The sequence below is a fragment of the Nomascus leucogenys genome, chromosome 3 (assembly GCF_006542625.1).
Source record: "Nomascus leucogenys isolate Asia chromosome 3, Asia_NLE_v1, whole genome shotgun sequence".
NCBI lineage: Eukaryota > Metazoa > Chordata > Mammalia > Primates > Hylobatidae > Nomascus > Nomascus leucogenys.
Window position 1 is genome coordinate 3,374,201 of NC_044383.1, and position 12,280 is coordinate 3,386,480.

The window sequence follows — 12,280 nt, forward strand, 5'->3', positions numbered from 1 at the left end:
AGTCCGAGAAATGCTGCCGCCAAGGAGCGTGAGCAGACGGCGACCCGGTGGGATCCTGGGACAGAAAGGGGACCTCAGCTGTATGGACTCTAGCTAATAGTAACGTGTCACTATTTGTTCATTCATTAGAACAAATGCACCTCACCTGTGCAAGATGTTCACGGGGCGGGTGGGGGGGGGCAGCAGGGGGTGTAATAAGAACTCCGGGCTACCTGCTCATTTTTTCTGTAAATGTAGAACTGTTCTAAAAATAAAGCCTATTGGTGTTTTAAAAACCCGAACCTCAACTGTCCCCAAGGTCCCTCGGCTCCCCTCTTCGAGGGGACGCAGAAGGTTCACTAGCGCTAAGGAACAAAAAATTCCTGGGGAGGGCCGACTCTGGGGAGGCGAGGCCAGGCCTGCGACGCCCTGAGACTCGAGTGCTGGGGCCCAGGCCCGGTGGCTGCAGCGGCCGAGCCGGCCCAGGCTTGGGGAGGCGGGCAAGGCGCCCCGATGGGCTGGGGCTATGCCAGCTCCGCTCCCTTCTCTGGCCCAGGTCGCAGCCCGGGCAGGACGGGACAGGTGCGTCCCCTGCACAACCGCGCACCCCAGGCCAGGATGCAGCGCCCACCCGGAGGCGGCTCGGCCCCCAACCAGACCGACCCCCGGGTCCCCGGGGACGAGCGGGCAGGGGTCCAGGGGTCCGGGGATGCTCCCTGCTTCCCCGCAGCCGCCGCTCCCAGCACGGCCGCCCCCAAGGCTCCGGCGCTGGTTTCCCAAACGTCCCGGCCCCCTCGAGCCCGGAAAGGCTCGGCAGCAGCAAGCAGCGGGGCGGGGCTCTGAGCCGGACCCTGGGGGTTCTGCCCCGGCCACGCAGGCACGGCGGACTCCACTCGGCTCCCGCAGGTAGAGCACGGTGCGTGCAGGTAACGCTCAGGCCGGTCGCAGCACCAGGTGAGCCCCGCACAGGTGTGCAGGCACGCGCCTCTGGCTTAGCGCGCTCCCGAGACGTTCCAGCCGCTTCGTCTGCGAAGGAGGCCCGAGCAGGCCGGCCGCGCGCCCTGGACCCAGCACACGGCGGGGCGCGCGCTCCGGCATCCGCGGGCTTACTCTTGCGCTCTCCTCGGTCCTCGCACGCCCCCTGGCGCCAAGAGACCGCCCCTGCAGAAGGCGAGGCCGGGCTGGAGCGCGGTGCGCAGCGCCCTCGCGTGGACACGCGCCGCCACCGCCCGCCGCCGAGGTCTGCAGCCGACGTGGCCCACCTGGGACTTGCCGCGCGCTGACCTCGATTGTGCACCAGCGACCAGGGGACGAGGGCTCCATGGACCGTTTTGCATGGAAACTGAGGCTTTCGAGGTCTTGGAGATGGTGCATTGACTCCGCATATGGCAGAAGATTCAGTTCGCGCCCCGGCCTTGTCCCTCCAAAGTCACATCAGGCCGCAGCGGCAGCAAAGCTCCCAGTTGGCGCGGGGCCCTGGACATCACCTGCCGTCGCTGGCCCCGGGGTGTCCCTGCAGCCCCAACGTCCAGGGCACTCTGGGACCCAGGACAGGGACCCAACCCAGCCAGGCAGGGCTCGTGACCCGCTCCTACCCTGGCGTCTGGTTCCAGGGCTGCTGCTTCCTGCACGCGCCCTCCCCAGTGGCACCACCTGGACCCTGGCACCAGGGGCTGCGCGCCTCCCCGGATGCGTAGGGCAGACCCCTCCAAAAGGGATGTGCACGGGCCGCCCCCAGGAGTGCGTGCCCGGACCCCCGATCCCACCCGTGTGCCCCAGGGCCCGGGGGAGGGGACAGAAACAGGGTGGGAAACAAGGGGGGCACACGTGAGCCGGACGATCTGTTCTGTCCCCTGAAGCTGCCAAGACCCAGGACTTTCTAAATTCACAAGGCAGCCTTCCCGATCACTGGTAGGTGTAATTGTCAAGGTAAGAGAACATAAGTTTAATGTTTGTTCGCTTGACTTAAAACTTCCAGTGTTTGCGGCCGGGCGCGGTGGCTCACGCCTGTAATCCCAGCACTTTGGGAGGCCGAGGCGGGCAGATCACGAGGTCAGAAAATCGAGACCATCCTGGCTAACAGGGCGAAACCCTGTCTCTACTAAAAATACAAAAAATTAGCCGGGCGCGGTGGCGAGCGCCTGTAGTCTCAGCTACTCGGGAGGCTGAGGCAGGAGAATGGCGTGAACCCGGGAGGCAGAGCTTGCAGTGAGCCGAGATCGCGCCACTGCACTCCAGCCTGGGCGACAGAGCGAGACTCCGTCTCAAAAAAAAAAAAAAAAAAAAAAAAAAAAAAGACTTAGTGTTTGCACACGGCATGCAAGGATTTCTATCTGAACTGCTGCTCCCAGGGTGCCCAGGGCGACCTCACCCTCTGGAGACCCAGGTAACGGATCCGCCGTAAGAACGCAGCGCGCTTCGCGCCGGTGGGTGCTCCCGCCCGCGTCAGACCTGCCTTCAGGGAGAATCCGTCCCCCGCCCCAGGCCTAAGCACAGCGCTTGCTGTGATCCGGGAGAAGCAGGATCCGGAGCTTGGTATGAACCCTGGCTGAGCCACTCGCCCCTTGGATAAGAGCTTTGGCAAATTCCTGAGCTTGTTTCCCCACCAGCAAAAATAACCCCCAAAACGCCATCGTGCTGGGGGGTCCTCAGCAGGTTCTAAATAGGCACCGTGCTTCGGGCAGGGCATGGCCTTCACGGTGGGCTGCTCCTGTGGTGCCAGCGTTCTCTCTCCTTCCGGCAAAGCCGGTCCTGGGCACCTCCTCACCCTCTCTGCCTACCATTAGGACCAGCGTGGGCCCATCCACAGCACAGCACTCCACCCTGCACCCAGTGCTGTCCTTGGACACTCAGAGGAACATGTCTCCCTCCCAAGCCACAGGAGCCAATTCACTGACTCCTCACACCTCATAGGGGTTAAGAGGGCAAACTGCAGCCAGGAGGCCCAGAGTCAAATCCCAGGTCCAACAGGTACTATGAGCAGGAGCAGTTTGCTTCACCCATGCCTCAATTTCCCCATCTGTCAAATGGGGCTGATGATGCCTACCTCACAGGGTTGTGGTGAGAATTAAATGACTTAATACATGTCAACTATTCAGGACAGCACCTGTTTGCTGTGGTCGTTTCAGCATCAGGTGGAGAGTATGTCCCTGCAGGAATGCACCTAGAACAAGGGGTCCCAGGTGACCGGGTGTGTGTTTCTCTAGTGAGCAGTTCGGAGCAAGTTCAAAGAGAAGATCATAGCTAAGGTGAGCGGCCCTTTAACAGAATCTCCAGGAAAGGAGAACCCTGTGGTCAGGGCCTGAGTTCCCCAACCTCCTTCAGCCACACTCCTTGAAGCAGGGCTGGCCTTCCAGGCCTGCCACCTGTGCGGTCCATGGGGCCCTGCACTCAGAAGGACCACACTCGGTTTCATGTTCTGCTATCGTCATCTCGAAATTCTTCATAATTTGATCTGAACTTGTGCTGTTAGTGCAGAGGCACCACAGAGCATGTGGGTGAGCAGAGAACTGGCTACTCCTTGCCACCCGGCTAACATGCAGGGTTCACGATGCGCCAGAAGCAGCGTTCCAGTGGGCCCCAGCATCGGAGGTGACAAGACTCAAGGTGAGGGCAACCTCAGTGTGTAACCAGCTGCGACAGGAGAGCTGGAGCTGACAGCCCTGGCACCACACTTTCCAATCACACGAGAACTTGCTTCCAGCCCAGAAAGAGCAATTGGATTCTAAGAAACACGGATGACGGCGGAAGCCATCATATCCTCCCTGCCTTGTCTCTTGCCCATACTAGCCAACTACTCACACTGAAGATGACACAGAAGGCAGGCAATGAGAGGGCAACCCACAGCTCCTTCTCTCCCATGGTAACCTTAGCCTGAAGGCAGCGTTCGCTGAGGGAATGTGCACGGATCAAGAGCATTTCCTTTTATGCAACGCCTCCAGCATCCTGGCAGAAGCTGAGATAGACATAGATGGGCCAGCTCAAGTATCCCACACACAAGTTAAATGCTCTTATATTTGCATTTGAAATTGCCACTACACAGTGTAAAGAAAAGCAGAAACATTCATGTTAATAACTTTCTAATTTTTCTTTACTTAGAATATTGAGTAGCAGATAATACACACCCGGGGAAAAAGCTTTATATCTTAGCACCTCCAATGGCACTTTTTGCCTGCTTTCTGAACAAGCCCTAAAATTTATAAACCTGGACCTGCACGCAGGCCCTGCCCAGCAATATAGGAGGCTCCTTCCCTGGCAGTGGCCCGGGAAACAGTAGAGTGCCACAGCCCCGATGGGAACCCAGGGCTCCAGGGCTTAGCTGCAGGCGGAGGGCAAAAACCTGCCGTCACCCCACAGCATGCCCAGCGGGGTGTTATTTTCAACAGGAACATGCTTTCTTACACTCTATTGTATGAAACTACACATGCTTCCTGCACCTCAGTGCATGGAATTCAGGGATGGAGACAGAATGCTGGCATGGAGGCTGGCCCGGAAAATCCAGCCCGCTAACCGTGGGCCACTACCTCCCATCTCAGCCTCTGCTCAGGACCGTCCCTGCCAGATCCTATGCTGCTTCTCATCAGCAACTTCGGACAGCCAAGCGTGCTGCAGCATGGGACACGCTCCTACCCACCAGGAGCCTTTGATTCTGGGATAAGACTCCTGGCATGAGGAAGACCTGCAGATCCTCCCTACCCGCACCCACCAAGGGCAAATGCCCTGGAACATTCCTCCAGACCTAAAGGCAAAAGAGAGGGATATGCTGGGGCTCAGAAAATGATACCCCAAGGCCTGTGGTTTTGGCACACTGAGTACTAGGAACTGCAGGACACCGGAAGGGCCTCAGAAGCAAGGGCTCTCCGACCCTCTCTGGCCCCTTCCCTTGCCCGCACCCCACCTCCCCTCAAGGTAGGCCACAGAAAGTAGAATGCCTCTTCCCCAGTGCAGGTCATAGAAACCAGAACCCCTCTCCTGCAAGGCCAGCCATAAAACCTAGAAATATGGCCAGGCTCTGTGGCTCATGCCTGTAATCCCAGCACTTGGGAGGCTGAAGCAGGCGGATCCCTTGAGGTCAGGAGTTCGAGACCCACCTGGCCAACATGCCAAAACCCCGTCTCTACTAAAAATACAAAAACTAGCCAGGCATGGTGGCACATGCCTGTAATCCCAGCTACTGGGGAGGCTGAGGCAGGAGAAGTGCTTGAACCCTGGAGGCAGAGGTTGCAGTGAGCCGAGATCACGCCACTGCACTCCAGCCTGGGGGACAAGAGCAAAACTCTGTCTCAAGGAAAAAAAAAAAAAAAAAAAAACTAGAAATATGACTCTAACCTTCCCTGGCCTTTGTGTAGGAGTGTAACTGAGCAGCTTAACTTCAAAATGCGTTTTTAGACTTTTTTCTCCTTTTAGTCCTGAGATGCAACCTTAAAGCAAACTGCAGAAGCCTTGTCCCTTAATGTTAAAACAGACTCCATACCCCTCCCTTTCTCACCATATACCCTCTTCACATGTGTCTGTGAGCTAGTCTCTAATTAAGTGCTTACTTCGAAGTTCTAAGGACTACTCTTGAGACAGACCAAGCGTGGAAACCCAGCTGCAAAATCCCAGAGCTTACCTCAAGATGACCAGTCAAATCTGGCCACTTGTTGAGATGACACCAGCCCGCACTCCAGATGGACTGAGGCCCAGGACAGCCACCGGAACAAGACACACACTGTACTCAGCACAATCCCTGCACGCCTCCCATCCCAAGTTCCCTACTCCCCCCTTTTTAAACCCTTGCCTTCTCCCCAGAAATTCAAAGTAGTTACTTTGGGTGGGAATCCAGCCATATCCCCATGACTAGTTCTGGTTAACAGTCACTTTCTTTCTACCAGACCTTGCTCTTTTCAACTGGCCTCTGTAACTGGCGAGCACCCAGACCTGAGTTCCACTACAGGAGCCAGCCACAAAGACATCCTCCACACTACTTTATCTGAAAGTGGATCCCAGATCTTCATCCCAGAAGGGCCCTGCCCTGTACCTGGAAGGAAGGAACGTTACACATGGGGCAAGGTTTCCCCATCCAGTCTACGATTAGATCCTTCCCTTCTGTCCAATCACATTTCTGCACGGCCACCCACTCGTCGTTGAATCTGAGTGTGAACATGCAGTTTCTCTTGGGTCTTTATTCTCAAGGCTCCTGTGTCACCTAAGTCTTTACATAAATTTTATACTTTTCCTTGGTCATCTATTCTAGAGTGCTGGCTGTGCCCCTTGTGATGGGTGAGGAAAGGCATCCTCCTTTCTGCCCCTACAGAGAGGTGACGGGGCTCTCTGAGGGCATCCAGGCTCCTTCTGGGTTTTCTCCATTATATCAGGGCTCTTCCTTTTAAGCACAAAACATAGGACAAGAGCATAAAAATCTATTTTAATTCCTTTAGAAATTACCACACATGCCTTCTTCCTAAATAGATGGCTCCCATATCCAGGTTACAAGCTTGGGCTCAACGACAGGGCTAGGGGTTAGAGAACTGGCTCCTGGGGACAGCAGGCTGGGAGATGAGGGGCAGAGAAACCCTTACCTTACCACATGGCAGGCATCCCCCGGGCAACCCCGAATGAGGGCAGGCTCTCTCTCTAGGAGTTCATATGGAAATCTGTAACTTCCTCAAATAAAACTTGATTTTTTGAGAAAAGATTAACACTGTACCACTGACAACCATTTAGATGAATGACCGTGGGGAGAACAAGGTCTTTTTCAGTCAGAATTTGCAGGTCCTGGCAATTAGGTTTTTTTGCTTTTTTTTTTTTTTGAGACAGGCTCTTATTTTTGTCACCCAAGCTGGGGTGCAATGGCACGATCACTGCAGCCTTGACCTCCTGGGCTCAAGCAATCCTCCCATCTCAGCTCCCCAAGTAGCTGGGACTACAGGGGAACACCACCATGACCAGTTAATTTTTTATTTTTTGTAGATATGAGGTTTCGCCATGTTGCTCAGGCTGGTCTCAAGCTCCTGAGCTCAAGCAACCCGCCCGCCTCCGCTTCCCAAAGTGCTGGGATTACAAGCATGAGCCATTGTGCCCAGCCTGGCACTTAATTTGTAAAAGCCACACTATTTCTAACAGGAGGGTAAAAATACCAGGTCATTTCAGAAGCCCCAGACTTGGGCAACTCCACTCACTAACTTGCAGCGTGCTACCTCAAAGCCAGTGTGGCATGAGGCTTCAAGCACAGCACTTGGGCTGCGCTGACAGATCCTGGTTCAAATCCCAGCTCCTAGTCCTAGAACCTTACAGTGACCTAAGTGCACCAAGACTCCTTCCTCAAGGTATTCTGCTGCTTTCCGTGAGTCAGTGCAATGTGCCCGGCCCATGAGCTAACTACTCATGTTTTCTGAATCTGAATGTCTCTAACTATCAGACAAAGCTGTATGAAAAAAGCCCCCAAGACTCTGAAACCAGATGGGATGCCAGTTATGAAACTTGTCTTTAAAGTTACCCATCCTGGTGAATGAGGCATCAGGAAGCTACTGCAGCTTATGTCTGATTCAGAAAGGTGGATACCTTTCCTCATCCATCCCAAGGGGCACAGCCGACACTCCTATAACAAAAGAGATTAACAAGAGAAAAGCATAAGATTTATTTAAGTCTATGTGACACAGAAGCCTTCAGAAAAGAAGAGCCAAAGCCGCAAGAGAAACTGTCCATGTTGACGCTGATTCAATCATCAGTGGACGGCCATGAGGAAATGCGACTAGACAAAAAGGGAAGGATCTAGGTCCTCAAAGTCAACATCTGAAATGTGTATAAAACAAGAATTCATCTGCAAATAATCAACTTACTTTTATTTAGAAAGGTTTGAATTTTGAAAAGTAGCAACTGTCAAATTTAAGAAAACTGATCTTAGGTCAGGCATGGTGGCTCAGGCCTGTAATCCCAACACTTTGGGAGGCTGAGGTGGGAGGATCACTTGAGCCCAGGAGATTGAGACCAGCCTGGGCAACACAGTGAGACTTCATCTCTACAAAAAAAAATCAAAACACAGCCGGGCATGGTGACACATGCCTGTCATCTCAGCTACTGAGGAGGCTGAGGGGGGAGGATCTTGAGCCTGGGAGGAAGGATGCTGTGAGCCATGATTGCACCACTGCACTCCAGCCTGGGTGACAGAGGAGACCCTGTCTCAAAAAACAAAAGAAAAGAAAGCTGATTTTACTTTAAAAACTAAACCAGAAATCATGTTTCATATTGCAATCTTAAGCTTTTAACTTTTGACTGTCAAGATAGGTCTTATTTATATAATTCTTTCCAATAAGGCAGATAATGATTACCAAGCACTTAAAATGTATTACAGTTGTTTCAGAGATTAAACATTTTTTAAGTTATTAAAAGGAGGCTTTCTAATTATAAAAACATGCTATTTTTTAATCTACTCCTCATAGACTTAAGACATTTTTGTAAAGAATGGAAATGGCAAATAATTTTTTTCCTTCCATCTTAGTGATCAATCCAGTGGGACCAAGGTGGACTTCCTGATGGTTCTGCAAGGCTCAGTGTTCAACGAAAAAAGGCAAAAACATGTAAGTCACACGTGGGCAAGGCAAAGGAACCCACCAGGTCCTGTTATTTTATTAAGGAGCATTTACATTATGATAGCAAGTTTCAACACATTCATCAACAAGGCGGTCTTCAAATCAATCAGTCAACTCCTGGAGTTAGAAAGTAGAGTCATGAGGAAGAACTGCTTGGCTGTAGGAAGTAGGGTTAATGCCCTCTAATCCCCAGGAAAGGGGCAGACTGAAGCCAGAGCCAGAATCCTGGCAATTCACCAGTTTCTCACCACAGGTAAAAAGGCAACTGCATCACACACAGCTCTGGGGGGAGGCCTCCCAGGAGGGGCAAGCCTAAGGCTTGGGTGTCCCAGACCCTGGATGGAAGCCCCAGCTCCCAACCTGTAGCTGTGCCCTTGAGAGAGCTGCTTTCTCCCCTCACATGCAAAGGAGAATTCCACAAACTACCTAGCCTGTTTCACTGGTTGTAGTTTTTCTTTCCATTTTTGACCAAGAGTTTTTATTTAAAAAAAAAAAAAAATTCATTCCTGCAGGCTTATTTCCCCTAAACAGATACCAATTCCCTAAGAAGCCTTCCTACAAGGAAGGCACAAACACGCAAGTCAAGAGGAGTGACAGCCCTGCCTGTATGAGGGCCTTTCTGGTTCCTATTCAACCAGCCTCTTCTAGAAAGGAAATTCTGACATTTGAGGTTTGGTTTCTAAGAGTTAACAGGCAAATAGATGGCAGCCCCCATCATCGAGAGCCTCCCCACAGCACCAGCTCTATCCTAAGCACCATGCAGCTTTAACCTGTGGCAGGATGCCACACAAAGCCCCACTACATACTCAACAGAGCAGGCTGAGAAAGGGAGGGCAGGCAGAGCTGGCCACAGGCTCTGGCCAGGGTCCACGCTCCCAAAAGCGCAGCAGTGCTTCTCGGGACAGAAATGTGTCCAGACATGAAAACCCTCCACACAAAACCTGCCTGGAGGGTCCCTCCCACCACAAGCACCCAATGAGGCCTCACGTGTGGGACAACATCCAAATGATATTGTCACCTTTCCTTGTGAACAGATTTCTCAAATTCAGAAAACAACTTTGTCTCTAGAATTTGAGGATTGGAGAGGATTTCAATTCTGATAAAACATTTCTACAAGAGCAGGCTCAATTATAAACCCATATGCAAACTCTTTTGTTAGAAAATTCAACAGGGGAAGTTCAGTTGAGCTCAAGAATCTTACTTTACTTCCTAAAATACACTAATAAAAGCAGATTAGGAATGGCCATCAATCCGTCTGCATGAACAAGATGTCTTGACCTTCCCCATGTCTGGCCAGAAACAACTAGAAAATAGAAATACGCTGCACTGTCACCCCAACTTACCTGGAGTCAGTGGAGCCAATGACCACCAGAATTTAAGAGGATAAATTCATATAGGGCCCAGGAGCAACTCCCCAAAAACTCTCAACACTCATCCTGACTCAAAACAAGATGGCTCAACAAAGGATAACATCACTGGTATCTTATGTCCTGCAGGAGTCAACCAAAGGGAAAGGAGGTCTTCCTAAAATGCACTGACCACATGACATTATCAGAGCAACGGCCTCTGGCCAGAACAGTATTTCCCAAATTGGAGGTAGCCATTTATGTTAAAAGTTGTGCATTTTATTTATTTGTATGTGCATTAGAAAAAAATAAGCTTACTGAATCTGTGATGGCAAAGATATTCTTGCTTAGGATAAAGTGAAATTAAAAGTTGACTTAGAAAATATACTAGGACGGTTGGCACTTAGAGAAAAAGCAGTATGCAAATGATTTAAGTTTGAGATAAGTATACCAAAAAAGCATGGAGCCCTCCTCCATGACACACATCCCTGCAGCCAATGGCTTCATAAAATTTCAGTTAAAATTCTATCTGTATTTAAGAACTTTTACTTATACAATGATTTTCATTTTAAATAGAAACAAGGAAGTTCTCATGGACCAATGCTATAAACAGCCTTATCTAATTACACAGAATACCAAGAAAATCCACCATCATGGATGTCCTAACACCTAGCAGGAAGCAATGCCATGTCGAGCTTTATGACTTGTACAGACCAGCCTCTGTAACACACAAATCAGCACTCTACTCTTTACACAATCAAAACAGAGAAAAACAGCCTGAGCTGAAGAGACAGCAGCAGTGTGGAGGTGGTGGGCTAATCTTCCCTAGGAATAGATGCATTTCATCCTGTTTATTCTTGTCTGAATTACTGACTTCTGTTTCCCTTTCCTTGTCACCACCAGACAGTGCCAGCCTCTTAACTGCCCAAACAAACAGGGTGGGGTAATATATGAAGAGAATGTGCCACAAGTACAAAAAAACTAAGAACCATGAGGTGAATTTAGCCATCCCATTTGAAGCCTGCACTGTGGAAGCCTAGTGGAGCAACTATTTTTCAAATATGTTAGATTCAGGATCAAAATTATTGTTAAAATTTTCATGGACTTCAAACTGTTCTCAATAGAAGGACCAAAGGAACTTGAAGGACCAAATCAATGTTTATTATAAGTAAGTGGACCAAGTGTGGTGGTCCTACCTGTAAATTCCAGCACTTTGGGAGGCTGAGGCAGGAGACCTCATCTCTACAAGAAATAAAAAAAATTAGGTGGGCATGGTGGTGCACGCCTGTGGTCCCAGCTACTCAGAAGGCTGAGGCAGGAGGATCGCTTGGCCCCGAGAAGTCGAGGCTGCAGTGAGCCATAATCGTGCCACTGCACTCCAGCCTGGGTGACAGAGCCAGACCCCGTCTGAAAAAAAAAAAAAAAAAAGTAGTGATGCTTACAACAAACGACAATACTTTTCCATTCTTTGTCATGACTACCCATTCTTCTAGACCTTATGAAAAAAGTGCTTGTTGTACCACATTCAATGAGAAGTCATTTTCCTCTTAAATGTTTCTTGATAATTCACTACTGGTGCCTTGTGAAATGAGTCTGTAAACCTGCAGACATCCTACACTGCCTCTGCAATTTAACCAGTGCCGAGCTCAGCAATGACATCAGAAACTAATTTCCGTTGTTTTTCCTAAGCTGTAAAGAGATCTTTCACCAGCGAGGGGAGCCATTGTGTTGGCAAAGGAGTTGTCCTAAATACTGTTGTGTACTGCATTCCGCCACAGTTCTCCATTTTCTGAAGACTGCCTTTCTTAACTGCTAGAAGATACTCATGTACTAAGAAAAAGAGATTTAAGGTGGGTTAATTATAGTAGCTGTATGTTTAATATTGCTGTAAAGATACACTTTTTTCATACACTTATTGTTCATAATTTGAAGATGTTTATTGCATTCTATTTTTGGTGGGAAAAAAATGTAACATACATTTATTTAGCACGACATTGTGAAATACACAAAACATGTAACTGAGTAAGCAGGAATTTTCTATTCCTAGTCCATTTCTGAGGACTAAATCATGAACTGCTCCCAATGTAATTAAATATTTCTTACAATAGTTGGGCACCAAGTTTAAGATTTATTAATTTTCTCCTCTCAGTATAGGCAGCAATTCACCATTTTCTTTCAGTTCCTAAAAATAAAAAACAACAATAATAATATGTATATGCATATATAAAAAGATGGAAACATCTAAACAATCACAGCTTGTATGTATATTTGAGAACCAAAAGAAACACCTGTTGGATTAAAACTCCAGTCTCTTAACACTCTCAAACTAAATGAGCCATAAACCCTGAATACACTATCAGGTTAAAAAATTAACAAGGTATTCTT

The 12,280-nt window shown here is 49.8% G+C and overlaps 1 protein-coding gene across 3 annotated transcripts in view; it reads right to left on the reverse strand.

Moving 5' to 3' along the window:
* Positions 1-11,030: 11,030 nt before the first annotated feature.
* The window catches only part of GLRX3 (glutaredoxin 3), a 43,870-nt gene continuing 42,620 nt past the window's right edge, over positions 11,031-12,280 (reverse strand). For 2 of the 3 annotated variants that reach the window (XM_003275472.3, XM_030805295.1), the window contains one exon: positions 11,808-12,077. In XM_003275472.3, coding sequence (XP_003275520.1) covers positions 12,027-12,077 — 51 coding nt within the window. In that variant the 3' untranslated portion in view covers positions 11,808-12,026. Of the gene's footprint in view, positions 11,303-11,807; positions 12,078-12,280 lie in introns of those variants that run through there. The other variant, XM_012505811.2, reaches the window with a different exon arrangement.